Raw genomic sequence first — 15,542 nt, forward strand, 5'->3', positions numbered from 1 at the left:
AGAAGTTTGCAAGAGCTGATATTAGCTGTAAAATATACAGTAGGCTTACAAGCAAACTAAAACCTCTTTTACATTAAAATCGCGGGTCACAGCTGGGAACCCAATACAGATGCTACCCGCATCAGGCTCCTTTCCCACTGCCGGCACCAACCCTGCATATTGACGGATTGGTGATGTCACCGATGACGCGGCGGGAGGTATCTCCAAACGCCGCCCATACATTCACTGTAAACGGGAAGCCGGGTCAATGCTACCGGGCTCCTGTTTACACTGCACAGTTTGCCGGGTTGGAATACCGGGTCACTCGGATTTTTCCAACTCGACCCTTTTACACCGAGCAGCAATACGGGTTATGCACGCTTATGTTAAATAACCTGTGTTATAGCTGGCAGTGTAAAAGGGGTATTAGTATACTGAAATTAGATTTCAATTTGTGAAAATTAAAGGACTGAAATCAGATAAATGGTTTGCTACTTTTCATGGGCTTTCCATACTGTGCAGAGGGATGCAATTGTATCTTCCAGTTGCAATATGGCAGAAAGGCACATTCCTGTGGTGCTCCCTACCCCTGGAACTTTCTCCCTGTCAGACTCTCCCCAAAAAAACGTCAAACTGGCACTCAAGACCCTCCTTTCATCAAACCTATTCATCTCTCATCCTAACACTTTTTTCCGTGCTTACGGTCTGCCCCTCCCCTTTAGAATGTAAGCTCTCATGAGCAGAGACCTCTCCAGTCATGTGTTTTACCTTCTCTTTCTTTTACTATCTTCTACTCCATACTCCTACAATGGCACCTAACACTAGGTTTCTGATGATTATTTCAGGGTAATGTACTCGAATGCAGAATGTTTATATACCATGTACTTGTCCTACAGTGTCTTGTACTGTAAGTCGTTGTTTTCTTGTTTTGCTCATTTATGTATGTACTTTGTTAGGCTCTGCAGAGCCATTTTGTTGCCATATAAATACACACAAAAATAATTTCTAGGAGCATTATGTTAAATACACAGCAAACATTAAAACATACACCTGCAAGCAAGACAGACCAATCTTCCCAATCTATCAGGAGAATTTAAGTAATAAATTAGGCCAAAGCAAGCAGAATGAAATGAGTTGTTCCAAAGGGGTATGGTTCAATAGATCTACATTAAAAATATAGACAATCAATGGATTGACCACAAATGGTCAACGTGCAAAAGGTCTATAGGTACAAAAGGTCAACAGGGATAAAATGTTGACATGAAAATGGTTGACCCAAGCTTTTTTATTTTGTATAATTTTACCATATATAAACCAATTAGTGGAAACGTGTACGCTCACCATGCTTCAGGCAAGGTTACTATTCCCGATCGTAGTCCACGTGGATGGGAATTGATTAAAGAATTTACATTTAAAAAATACAAAACTTTTGTCGACAATATGTGTGTTGACCACGGTCATGTTCCAAAGTGGTAGGATGCTGGACTTCTAAAGTGATGTTTACAAGATTATGATGTGTCCCTTCAGACTCTTCTGCCTCTTTGCACATAGGGCATGTGTTTTGTTTGCAGACAGGGAAGTAGGAGTTGGTCAGACCATCAAGGTGTATGGATGCCTTAACAAGGAGATTTACGTTGCTAAATGACCTCTCTTTCAGAATGTAACACTAATGGGCCCTACACACATCACGATGTGCCACCGAGGTGCCCTATGGGCAACCCGGCGGCCAGGGGGGTTGACATTTCTTCACTTTCCCCGTCACCTGGCTCCATAGCACTGCATGCTAATATGGACGAGACTGTCCATATTGATTTGCATGTTTAAACGAGCCAGCACCAACGATGAACGTTCATCATTGGTGCATACACACTGAAAGATATGAACGATAACTCGTTCATTACTGAACGAGATCGTTTAAATCTTTCAGTGGTATCGGCCAGTGTGTAGGGCCTATAAGTTTCTGTAAATTATACATTTCTAATGTTCACTCAAAGAAAGCTTTCACCAATGGAAGCTTCTACTATGCAGAAATACCATAGCCCAAGAATGATCTAATCAATTTAAGATCGACATAATAAAAAAAAAAATTACTCATTATGAATTTCAATATTCTCTGGATTGCAATGTGCTTTTGAATTAACTGCATTTAAAAAGTCAAAATGATCTGAAAACCCCAGAACGAAATGAAGTAGATAAATAGGATGAAGTTTGAAAATAACTCATAAATCATAATTCTCAGTCAATTTACACAATAGGGAAATCAAGATCTTCTTTCTCCATCTTTCTTTCTTCATCATCTTCCTCCTCCTCAGTATTAGTGAGTTCCATCTCTGCCTCCTCATTTTCTGTCTTTGAAGCAGTCTTGCCCTTATTGCTCTGAAAGTAATTCTGCAGTGAGGTATACAATTTGTACACCTGGCTGAAGGAAAGTTTATTGTAGGCCAAGATCATGTGACGAAGAAACAATCCTAAAATAAATGAAAAAAATAGGATTTTAATACCTACCGGTAAAACCTTTTCTCTTAGTCCGTAGAGGATGCTGGGGACACCATAAGAACCATGGGGTATAGACGGGATCCGCAGGAGACATGGGCACTTTAAGACTTTGAAAGGGTGTGAACTGGCTCCTCCCTCTATGCCCCTCCTCCAGACTCCAGTTATAGGAACTGTGCCCAGGGAGATGGACATTTCGAGGAAAAGGATTTATTGTTAAACGAAGGTGAGATACATACCAGCTCACACCTCAAACACGCCGTACAACATGGCATTTAACAGAACTCCAGTCAACGGCATGAACAATGTCAGCAACAGGCTGACTATAACATAACACAACCTGTGTGTCAACATAACTAATAACTGCAGATAGAGTCCGCACTGGGACGGGCGCTCAGCATCCTCTACGGATTAAGAGAAAAGGATTTACCGGTAGGTATTAAAATCCTATTTTCTCATACGTCCTAGAGGATGCTGGGGACACCATAAGAACCATGGGGTTTATACCAAAGCTCCAGAACGGGCGGGAGAGTGCGGATGACTCTGCAGCACCGACTGACCAAACATAAGGTCCTCATCAGCCAGGGTATCAAACTTGTAAAATTTGGCAAAAAAAGTGTTTGAACCCGACCAAGTAGCTGCTCGGCAGAGTTGCAATGCAGAGACTCCATGGTGCCACTGGGGGCACAAATGGAGGTTGGATGTGCAAAACACCTTTCACGAAAGTCTGAACTTCTGGAAGGGAGGCCAATTGTTTTTGAAAGAAAACAGACAAGGCCAAAATTTGTACTTTAATCGAGCCTAACTTCAGGCCCGCATCCACACCTGCTTGCAGAAAATGAAGAAAACGCCCTAGCTGAAATTCTTCAGTAGGAGCCTTCTTGGATTCACACCAAGACACATATTTTCACCAAATACGGTGATAATGTTTCGCCGTTACTCCTTTTCTAGCCTGAAGAAGAGTGGGAAGGACTTCACCGGGAATACCCTTTAGGGCTAGTATCCGGCGTTCAACCGCCAAACCGTCAAACGTAGCCACGGTAAGTCGTGATGTATGCACGGCCCCTGCTGTAACAGATCCTCTCGTAGAGGAAGAGGCCAGGGATCTCTTATGAGTCATTCTTGAAGATCTGGATACCAAGCCCTCCTTGGCCAATCCGGAACAATGAGGATCGCCTGAACCTTTGTTCTTATGATCTTTAGCACTTTTGGAATGAGTGGAAGCGGAGGGAACACATACACCGACTGAAACACCCATGGTGTCACCAGCGCGTCCACTGCTATTGCTTGAGGGTCCCTCGACCTGGAACAATATCGCTGAAGTTTCTTGTTGAGGCGAGATGCCATCATGTCTATTTGAGGAATTCCCCAAAGACTTGTCACTTCTGTGAAGACCTCTTGATGAAGACCCCACTCCCCTGGATGGAGATCGTGTCTGCTGAGAACGTCTGCTTCCTAGTTGTCCACTCCTGGAATGAAGTTTGCCGACAGAGCGCTTGTATGTCTTTCCACCCAGTGGAGCACTTTTGTGGCCTCTGTCATTGCCATTCTGCTCTTTGTTCCGCCCTGGCGGTTTATGTGCGCTACTGCTGTTATATTGTCCGACTGGATTAGGACAGGCAGGTTGCGAAGAAGACGTTCCGCTTGCAGAAGGCCGTTGTAAATGGCCCTTAACTCTAGAACGTTTATGTGTAGACAAACTTCCTGGCTTGACCATTTTCCCTGGAAAGTTTCCCCCTGTGTGACTGCTCCCCAGCCTCGGAGACTCGCATCCGTGGTTACTAGGATCCAGTCCTGGATCCCGAACCTGCGTCCCTCTAGGAGGTGAGAGCTGTTCAGCCACCACAGGAGTGAGATTCTGGTCTTGGAGGACAGGATTATTTTCCGGTGCAAGTGCAGATGGGATCCGGACCACTTGTCCAATAGGTCCCACTGAAACACTCTGGCATGGAATCTGCCAAACTGAATGGCCTCGTAGGCCGCAACCATCTTCCCCAGCAATCGAGTGCATTGATAGATTGATACTCTCGGTGGTCTCAGAATTTGTTTGACCAAACTCTGAATTTCCAGAGCCTTTTCTTCTGGAAGAAAAACTCTCTGTAATTCTGTGTCCAGAATCATTCCCAAGAACGACAGCCGTTTCGTCGGATTCAACTGCGACTTCGGCAAGTTTAGGAGCCAACCATGTTGTTACAGCACTGTCAGGGAGAGCGCAATGTCCTGCACTAGCTTGTCTTTGGATCTCGCCTTTATCAGGAGACCGTCCAAGTAAGGGATAATTGTGACTCCTTGCTTGCGAAGAAGAACCATCATTTCCGCCATTACCTTGGTGAAAATCCTCGGAGCTGTGGACAGCCCAAACGGCAACGTCTGAAATTGGTAATGACAATCCTGAATAGCAAACCTCAGGTAAGCCTGATGCAGAGGATATATGGGAACGTGTAAGTAGGCATCCTTTATGTCGACCGACACCATGAAATCCACTTTCCCCAGACTGGAGATCACTGCTCGGAGAGATTCCATCTTGAATTTTAATTTTCTTAGGTAAAGATTGAGGGAGTTTAGGTTCAGAATTGGTCTGACCGAGCCTTGAAAAAGGGACTTTGATGTCCCGAAACGCGTCGGCACCTGCTTTCCAGTACTTTCCTGTGCTTCTGGACATCCTCGACTGTGAAAGGGACCACTGGGGAACACGCCTGACGGAGCCACAAGCAGGGTATTGTTCCCGGGAAATACCTTGCATTCATAACACCTGCGGATCCGATTATCATCTTGGTAGGACTCTGTTTCCCATGTTGGGTTCTGTTTTTGTCTCACTTTTAATCATGGTGTAGTATTAAATTTATATTTTATTCACATCAAGCCGGTAAATTACATTTTATTGAGAAAATAGAAGTTCCTGCAAAAAGTGTAGCATTGGATTAGCGCCAAAGTGGGAGGAGTCACTACCATTTTTAGTGGTCTGACTTCAGGACCACAAACAGGCTCGAATAAAAGCCTTCTCCCTGTTGTGACGGGGGAACCCTGATAATGACTTGATTTAGACACAACTTTTGTATTGCATCGCATACTACCTCCCTGTTCGGAAGAGAAGCTGGTAAGGCAGATTTGAAAAATTGTCAAGGGGGGGTTCATCTTGAAACTCCAGTTTGTACTCCTGGGACACTATTTCTAAAACCCATGGGTCCAGGGCCGAATGAGCCCAGAATTGACTGAAGAGCTTCAGACGTGCCCCCACCAATGCAGACTCCCGCAGAGGAGCCCCAGCGTCATGCGGTGGATTTGGCAGAAGCCGGGGAGGACTTCTGCTCATGGGAACCTGCCACGGCCGTAGAGCTTTTACCTTTTCCTCTTCCTCTATTAGCAAGGAAGGAGTAACCTTGGCCTGTTTTGTATTTATTTGGCCGAAAGGACTGCATGTGCAAGCAGTGAGCTTTCTTTTGTTGTGGAGGAACATAAGGAAAAAAAGACGACTTACCCGCGGTAGCCGTAGATACCAAATCAGCGAGACCGTCACCAAACAAGACAGCACCTTTATATGGGAGAGACTCCATAGCTTTCTTAGAGTCAGCATCAGCATTCCATTGATGAATCCACAATGCCCTCCTAGCTGAAACCGCCATGGCATTGGCTTTTGACCCCAAAAGGCCAATATCTCTCGCCGCTTCATTTAGGTAGGCCGCAGCGTCTCTGATATAACCCAGTGTCAAAAGGACGCTATCCCTATCTAGGGTATCTATATCAGATGACAAGTTATCTGCCCACTTTTCGATAGCACTACTCACCCACGCAGATACAACGGTTGGTCTGAGTAGTGTACCTGTGGTGACGTAAATGGATTTTAACGTATTTTCCTGTCTACGATCCGCAGGATCCTTAAGGGCTGCCGTGTCCGGCGACGGTAAAGCCACTTTTTTAGACAATCGTGATAGTGCCTTGTCCACAATGGGGGGTGACTCCCACTTTTCTCTATCCCTAGAGGGGAACGGATACGCCAACTGAATCCTTTTGGGAATCAGAAACTGTCAGGATTTTCCCACATTTTTTCAAAAAGGGTATTCAGTTCATGAGAGGGAGCAAACGTTACCTCAGGTCTCTTTCCCTTATACATACAGACCCTATTATCAGGAACAGTAGGGTCCTCAGTGATATGTAACACGTCTTTTATTGCTACAATCATGTACTGAATATTCTTTGCCAATTTTGGGTCTAATCTGGTATCACTACAGTCGCCACTGGAGTCAGCGTCCGTGTCGGTATCTGTGTCTGCCAACTGAGCAAACGAACGTTTATGTGACCCCGAGGGGGTCTGGACCTGTGATAACACATCCTCCACAGACTTCTTCCATGCCTTGTTCAAGACTCAGATTTATCTAATCTCTTATTAATAAGAGCCACATTAGCATTCAAAACATTTATCCAATCAGGAGTCGGCGGTGCTGACAGGGTCACTCCCACAGCCGTTTCTGTCCCTAACAGTCTCCTCCTGGGAAGAGCACTCAGAGATGCCGACACACGTGTACCGACACCCACAGACACTGGGCAAATAGGGGACAGACCCACAGTAAAGCCTGTCAGAGAAACACAGAGGGAGTTTGCCAGCTCACAACCCAGCGCTTATCCCGGTTCTGAAACTTCAATTTAATGCCTCAGACTTGCAGCGCGTTTATAATAACGTATTTTTGCACCAAATTAACTGTGCCCTCCCCCCGTTTTTGCACCCTGTTACTTGTACAGCAGTGGTGAGGAAGGACCAGCTTCTCTGCAGCTCTGTAAAGAGAAAATGGCGCTGATGAGAGCTGTGAGGGCTAAGCCCCGCCCCCTTAATGGCGCGCTTCAGCCACGCTATTTTTTTAAATAATAATACTGGCGGGGGTAAGGATTTAGTGCCTAGGCGCTCATATCACACTTTGCCAGTCTCATATGAGGCGCTTTATGCTGCCCAGGGCCCGCACCCTGTAGTGCCGCTGTGTGTGGGAGCATGGCGCGCAGCGCGATCGCTGTGCGGTACCTCAGACTCACTGAAGTCTATTTTCTTCTACTCACCTGACTTCTGGCTCTGCAAGGGGGGTGACGGCGGGCTCTGGGAATGAACCCCTAGTCGTACCTAGTGTTCCAAACCCTCAGGAGCTAATGGTGTCCTGTAGCCAAGAAGCAGAGCCTTTAAACTCACTGGAAGTAGGTCTGACTTTTCTCCCCTAAGTCCCACGATGCAGGGAGACGGTTGCCATTAGCCCCCCCTGCAAATAAAAAACCTAACAAAGTCTTTTCAGAGAAACTCAGTAGAGCTCCTCAAAGTGCATCCAGTATGCCTGGGCACAATTCTAAAAATGGAGTCTGGAGGAGGGGCATAGAGGGAGGAGGCAGTTCACACCCTTTCAAAGTCTTAAAGTGCCCATGTCGCCTGCGGATCCCGTCTATACCCCATGGTTCTTATGGTGTCCCCAGCATCCTCTAGGACGTATGAGAAATAAAAAAGTATGTACACTTTGAGCAAAGACATCACGGAGTGTTCTCTCCACTCATAATTATACAGAATGAAAAAATAAGATTTTACTTACCGATAAATCTATTTCTCGGAGTCCGTAGTGGATGCTGGGGTTCCTGAAAGGACCATGGGGAATAGCGGCTCCGCAGGAGACAGGGCACAAAAAGTAAAGCTTTTTCCGATCAGGTGGTGTGCACTGGCTCCTCCCCCTATGACCCTCCTCCAGACTCCAGTTAGGTACTGTGCCCGGACGAGCGTACACAATAAGGGAGGATTTTGAATCCCGGGTAAGACTCATACCAGCCACACCAATCACACCGTACAACTTGTGATCTAAACCCAGTTAACAGTATGATAACAGCGGAGCCTCTGAAAGATGGCTTCCTACAACAATAACCCGAATAAGTTAACAATAACTATGTACAATTTATGCAGATAATCCGCACTTGGGATGGGCGCCCAGCATCCACTACGGACTCCGAGAAATAGATTTATCGGTAAGTAAAATCTTATTTTCTCTATCGTCCTAGTGGATGCTGGGGTTCCTGAAAGGACCATGGGGATTATACCAAAGCTCCCAAACGGGCGGGAGAGTGCGGATGACTCTGCAGCACCGAATGAGAGAACTCCAGGTCCTCCTTAGCCAGAGTATCAAATTTGTAAAATTTTACAAACGTGTTCTCCCCTGACCACGTAGCTGCTCGGCAAAGTTGTAATGCCGAGACCCCTCGGGCAGCCGCCCAAGATGAGCCCACCTTCCTTGTGGAGTGGGCCTTTACAGATTTAGGCTGTGGCAGGCCTGCCACAGAATGTGCCAGTTGGATTGTGCTACAGATCCAACGAGCAATCGTCTGCTTAGACGCAGGAGCACCCATCTTGTTGGGTGCATACAATATAAACAACGAGTCAGATTTTCTGACTCCAGCTGTTCTTGCAATATATATTTTTAATGCTCTGACAACGTCCAGTAACTTGGAGTCCTCCAAGTCACTTGTAGCCGCAGGCACTACAATAGGCTGGTTCAGATGAAATGCTGACACCACTTTAGGGAGAAAATGCGGACGAGTCCGCAGTTCTGCCCTGTCCGAATGGAAAATCAGATATGGGCTTTTGTAAGATAAAGCTGCCAATTCTGACACTCTCCTGGCAGAAGCCAGGGCTAGAAGCATGGTCACTTTCCAAGTGAGATATTTCAAATCAACCTTATTTAGTGGTTCAAACCAATGAGATTTTAGAAAATCCAAAACTACATTGAGATCCCACGGTGCCACTGGAGGCACCACAGGAGGCTGTATATGCAGCACTCCCTTCACAAAGGTCTGGACTTCAGGGACTGAAGCCAATTCTTTTTGAAAGAAAATCGACAGGGCCGAAATTTGAACCTTAATAGATCCCAATTTGAGACCCATAGACAATCCTGATTGCAGGAAATGTAGGAATCGACCCAGTTGAAATTCCTCCGTCGGAGCACTCCGATCTTCGCACCACGCAACATATTTTCGCCAAATTCGGTGATAATGTTGCACGGTTACTTCTTTCCTTGCTTTAATCAAAGTAGGAATGACTTCTTCCGGCATGCCTTTTTCCATTAGGATCCGGCGTTCAACCGCCATGCCGTCAAACGCAGCCGCGGTAAGTCTTGAAACAGACAGGGACCCTGCTGAAGCAAGTCCCTCCTTAGAGGTAGAGGCCACGGATCTTCCGTGATCATCTCTTGAAGTTCCGGGTACCAAGTCCTTCTTGGCCAATCCGGAACCACTAGTATCGTTCTTACGCCTCTTTGCCGTATAATTCTCAATACTTTTGGTATGAGAGGCAGAGGAGGAAACACATACACCGACTGGTACACCCAAGGCGTTACCAGCGCGTCCACAGCTATTGCCTGCGGATCTCTTGACCTGGCGCAATACCTGTCCAGTTTTTTGTTGAGGCGAGACGCCATCATGTCCACCATTGGTCTTTCCCAACGGGTTACCAGCATGTGGAAGACTTCTGGATGAAGTCCCCACTCTCCCGGGTGAAGATCGTGTCTGCTGAGGAAGTCTGCTTCCCAGTTGTCCACTCCCGGGATGAACACTGCTGATAGCGCTATCACATGATTCTCTGCCCAGCGAAGAATCCTTGCAGCTTCTGCCATTGCACTCCTGCTTCTTGTGCCGCCCTGTCTGTTCACATGGGCGACTGCCGTGATGTTGTCCGACTGGATCAACACCGGTTTTCCCTGAAGCAGAGGTTCTGCCTGGCTTAGAGCATTGTATATTGCTCTTAGTTCCAGAATGTTTATGTGAAGAGACGTTTCCAGGCTCGTCCATACTCCCTGGAAGTTTCTTCCTTGTGTGACTGCTCCCCAGCCTCTCAGGCTGGCGTCCGTGGTCACCAGGATCCAATCCTGTATGCCGAATCTGCGGCCCTCCAATAGATGAGGACTCTGCAACCACCACAGAAGAGACACCCTTGTCCTTGGAGACAGGGTTATCCGTAGGTGCATCTGAAGATGCGACCCTGACCATTTGTCCAACAGATCCCTTTGGAAAATTCTTGCGTGGAATCTGCCGAATGGAATTGCTTCGTAAGAAGCTACCATTTTTCCCAGGACTCTTGTGCATTGATGTACAGACACCTTTCCTGGTTTTAGGAGGTTCCTGACAAGCTCGGATAACTCCTTGGCTTTTTCCTCCGGGAGAAAAACCTTTTTCTGAACCGTGTCCAGAATCATCCCTAGGAACAGCAGACGAGTTGTCGGCATTAACTGGGATTTTGGAATATTCAGAATCCACCCGTGCTGTTTTAGCACTTCTTGAGACAGTGCTAATCCCATCTCTAGCTGTTCTCTGGACCTCGCCCTTATTAGGAGATCGTCCAAGTATGGGATAATTAATACGCCTTTTCTTCGAAGAAGAATCATCATCTCGGCCATTACCTTTGTAAAGATCCGAGGTGCCGTGGACAATCAAAACGGCAGCGTCTGAAACTGATAGTGACAGTTTTGTACAACGAACCTGAGGTACCCCTGGTGTGAGGGGTAAATTGGAACGTGGAGATACGCATCCTTGATGTCCAAGGATACCATAAAGTCCCCCTCTTCCAGGTTCGCTATCACTGCTCTGAGTGACTCCATTTTGAACTTGAACTTCTTTATGTACAGGTTCAAGGACTTCAGATTTAGAATAGGCCTTACCGAGCCATCCGGCTTCGGTACCACAAAAAGAGTGGAATAATACCCCTTCCCTTGTTGTAGAAGAGGTACCTTGACTATCACCTGCTGAGAGTACAGCTTGTGAATGGCTTCCAAAACCGTCTCCCTTTCGGAGGGGGACGTTGGTAAAGCAGACTTCAGGAAACGGCGAGGTGGATCCGTCTCTAATTCCAACCTGTACCCTTGAGATATTATCTGCAGGATCCAGGGATCTACCTGCGAGTGAGCCCACTGCGCGCTGTAATTTTTGAGACGACCGCCCACCATCCCCGAGTCCGCTTGAGGAGCCCCAGCGTCATGCTGAGGCTTTTGTAGAAGCCGGGGAGGGCTTCTGTTCCTGGGAAGGAGCTGCGTGTTGCTGTCTCTTCCCTCGACCTTTGCCTCGTGGCAGATATGAATAGCCCTTTGCTCTCTTATTTTTAAAGGAACGAAAGGGCTGCGGTTGAAAAGTCGGTGCCTTTTTCTGTGGGGGAGTGACTTGAGGTAGAAAGGTGGATTTCCCGGCTGTAGCCGTGGCCACCAAATCTGATAGACCGACTCCAAATAACTCCTCCCCTTTATACGGCAAAACTTCCATATGCCGTTTTGAATCCGCATCACCTGACCACTGTCGCGTCCATAAAGCTCTTCTGGCCGAAATGGACATAGCACTTACCCGTGATGCCAGTGTGCAGATATCCCTCTGTGCATCACGCATATAAAGAAATGCATCCTTTATTTGTTCTAACGACAGTAAAATATTGTCCCTGTCCAGGGTATCAATATTTTCAATCAGGGACTCTGACCAAACTACCCCAGCACTGCCCATCCAGGCAGTCGCTACAGCTGGTCGTAGTATAACACCTGCATGTGTGTATATACTTTTTTGGATATTTTCCATCCTCCTATCTGATGGATCTTTAAGTGCGGCCGTCTCAGGAGAGGGTAACGCCACTTGTTTAGATAAGCGTGTTAGCGCCTTGTCCACCCTAGGAGGTGTTTCCCAGCGCTCCCTAACCTCTGGCGGGAAAGGGTATAATGCCAATAATTTCTTTGAAATTATCAGTTTTTTATCAGGGGCAACCCACGCTTCATTACACACGTCATTTAATTCTTCTGATTCAGGAAAAACTATAGGTAGTTTTTTCATACCCCACATAATACCCTGTTTAGTGGTACCTGTAGTATCAGCTAAATGTAACGCCTCCTTCATTGCCAAAATCATATAACGTGTGGCCCTACTGGAAAATACGGTTGATTCGTCACCGTCACCACTGGAGTCATCGCCTGTGTCTGGGTCTGTGTCGACCGACTGAGGCAAAGGGCGTTTCACAGCCCCTGACGGTGTTTGAGTCGCCTGGACAGGCACTAATTGATTGTCCGGCCGCCTCATGTCGTCAAACGACTGCTTTAGCGTGTTGACACTATCCCGTAGTTCCATAAATAAAGGCATCCATTCCGGTGTCGACTCCCTAGGGGGTGACATCCTCATATTTGGCAATTGCTCCGCCTCCACACCAATATCGTCCTCATACATGTCGACACACACGTACCGACACACAGCAGACACACAGGGAATGCTCCTAACGAAGACAGGACCCACTAGCCCTTTGGGGAGACAGAGGGAGAGTTTGCCAGCACACACCAAAAGCGCTATATATATATCAGGGATAGCCTTATAATAAGTGCTCCCTTATAGCTGCTTTGTTATATCAAATTATCGCCATAAATGTGCCCCCCCCTCTCTGTTTTACCCTGTTTCTGTAGTGCAGTGCAGGGGAGAGACTTGGGAGCCGTCCTGACCAGCGGAACTGTGAGAGGAAATGGCGCCGTGTGCTGAGGAGATAGGCCCCGCCCCTTTTCTGGCGGGCTCGTCTCCCGCTATTTAGAGAAATTAGGCAGGGGTTAAATATCTCCATATAGCCTCTAGGGCTATATGTGAGGTATTTTTAGCCTTTATAGGTAATCATTTTGCCTCCCAGGGCGCCCCCCTCCCAGCGCCCTGCACCCTCAGTGACTGCCGTGTGAAGTGTGCTGAGAGGAAAATGGCGCACAGCTGCAGTGCTGTGCGCTACCTTTTGAAGACTGCAGGAGTCTTCAGCCGCCGATTCTGGACCTCTTCTGTCTTCAGCATCTGCAAGGGGGCCGGCGGCGTGGCTCCGGTGACCATCCAGGCTGTACCCGTGATCGTCCCTCTGGAGCTTGATGTCCAGTAGCCAAGAAGCCAATCCATCCTGCACGCAGGTGAGTTGACTCCTTCTCCCCTCAGTCCCTCGCTGCAGTGATCCTGTTGCCAGCAGGAATCACTGTAAAATAAAAAACCTAGCTAAACTTTTTCTAAGCAGCTCTTTAGGAGAGCCACCTAGATTGCACCCTTCTCGGCCGGGCACAAAAATCTAACTGGAGTCTGGAGGAGGGTCATAGGGGGAGGAGCCAGTGCACACCACCTGATCGGAAAAAGCTTTACTTTTTGTGCCCTGTCTCCTGCGGAGCCGCTATTCCCCATGGTCCTTTCAGGAACCCCAGCATCCACTAGGACGATAGAGAAAAATAATTCTTAGAATCCATAGAGGACACATTATACACTAGGTATAGGTGGCTGAGCTGGTGTCCCTTCCTAGTAGCCCAGGTTTTCTTCCCCCAATACCCTACCTAGAGGTCCAGTTAAGTTAACAAACCCAAGGCAAGGAGAAAGAAGACCAGCACACACTCTGCACAACACACACAGGTGGTGAAAAAGGGGAACAGTTCAATAGCCCCACAAGCCAGGTGCATCAGAGTGAGTGCCCCGTTTCCCCTTTGAAATCCATAAAAAGCGATTTAACAGGGACACAGGCTTATTTACTGAGACGTCCCAAAGCTGTATTCAAAAGTAAGGGTATGCTCCTGAGCTGCACTGAGAACCATTTGACCAAAGGTCGCATCCATGGTGGCGAAAGTGTCAAAGGAATAGAACGTAATGAAGGTATGAGTAAAGGGCCACATGTCTACTTTACAAAGCTGCTCCACAAAGGTGCCGCATCTAACTGCCCAAGAAGTTCCCACTGACTGTGTGGAATGGGCCCTCACCATGGAAGGGGCAGGAAGGTCCGCTGCAGAATAAGCCTGGTGGATAGTCAATCGGAGCCATCTGACCAAAGTCTGCTTAGTGAAACATCAAAAAGGGAGTGGACCAACAGCGCTGTTACTATTAATCAACACGAAATATCTTTAAAATGATGTCACTCTTCATTTAATCATCCAAAGGCAATTTCAATAGATTACTGCTTGTTGGATATACCTTACTCACCGACGTACAGTGAGATTTCCTCCCATAAAGGTATCTTTTCATAAGCCGTTAGAGTCAGCAGAACGCCGATTCTTATAACTTTATACAGAGGATATCTCCAAATGCAGTTCAACAATTTGTTTAATTGACCATCACCAAAAATTAGGATGAATTAGATACTGGTTGGATATACCTTACTCACAGACGTGCAGTGAGATTTCCTCATATAAAGGTATCTTTTCCTATAACATTATAGTTTTCCAACGCTCAAAGGGGGATGACTAAAAAGCCTGAAGAACTAAATAGAAAAAGTTCCATGGAACCACTGGAGGAACATATAGAGGTTGCACATGGAGGACACCTTGCAAAAAAAAAAAAAAAAAAAAAAAAAAACCACAATCTGCTGCTGGAATAGGACAGAAAGAGCTGAAACATGTACTTTTAATGGAGTAAAAATGGAGGCACAAATCCAGACCTGCCTACAAGACAGACAGGACTCCTGAGAGACTGAAAGATCTGGGGTTGAAGTAGCCTCAAGCCAATTACTAGACAAAGTATGTCTTCCAAACTGACTGATAAATCCTGGCAGAAGGAGGAATCCGGGCATTAAGCATGGTACGAATAACTGACCGTGAGAACCCCATAGTTCTCAGGACGGATGTCTCCATAGTCACCCTGTCAAAGCGAGACGGGCCATGAGACAGGAGATCCGGCTGTAGAGGAAGACGCAGCAGAGCGTCAAAGAGTTCTAGAAGACCAGAGTACAAGGGACCTTATTCAGTAAGGACTGTAGATTTTGCTTTTTAGCAGAATCTCCAATCCTTGCAATCGCATGCTGGGGCCGCCAATCGCAGGGCAAGGCAGACCAGCAGGCGACCCGCCGCCAACCCACTGCGATCACGCTGTAATTGCGATTGCACCGCAATTACAGCGTGGTTGCAGAAATTGTGGATGCCTACTGCCAGCTCAGCCTGGCTGCGACAGGAATCCCGCTGACATTTTCTTGTCACACACAGCCACCGCACTGAAAGCGCTCGGTCACCACCCCGCGAATGCCTCTGCCTGTCAATCAGGCAGAGGCGTTCGCAGTTAATGTGATCCAATCGCATTAATGGATCGCATTAACTGCTCGTGCACAC

General features: G+C 47.0%; 1 protein-coding gene across 2 annotated transcripts in view; it reads right to left on the reverse strand.

The window, feature by feature from the left end:
* The window catches only part of ANAPC5 (anaphase promoting complex subunit 5), a 272,988-nt gene that overhangs the window by 104,236 nt on the left and 153,210 nt on the right, over positions 1 to 15,542 (reverse strand). For both annotated transcript variants that reach the window (XM_063964426.1, XM_063964425.1), the window contains exon 4: positions 2,228 to 2,447. In XM_063964426.1, the coding sequence (XP_063820496.1) occupies positions 2,228 to 2,447 (220 nt within the window). The remainder of the gene's footprint in view (positions 1 to 2,227; positions 2,448 to 15,542) is intronic.

The sequence above is a fragment of the Pseudophryne corroboree genome, chromosome 1 (assembly GCF_028390025.1).
Source record: "Pseudophryne corroboree isolate aPseCor3 chromosome 1, aPseCor3.hap2, whole genome shotgun sequence".
In the NCBI taxonomy this organism is placed as follows: domain Eukaryota; kingdom Metazoa; phylum Chordata; class Amphibia; order Anura; family Myobatrachidae; genus Pseudophryne; species Pseudophryne corroboree.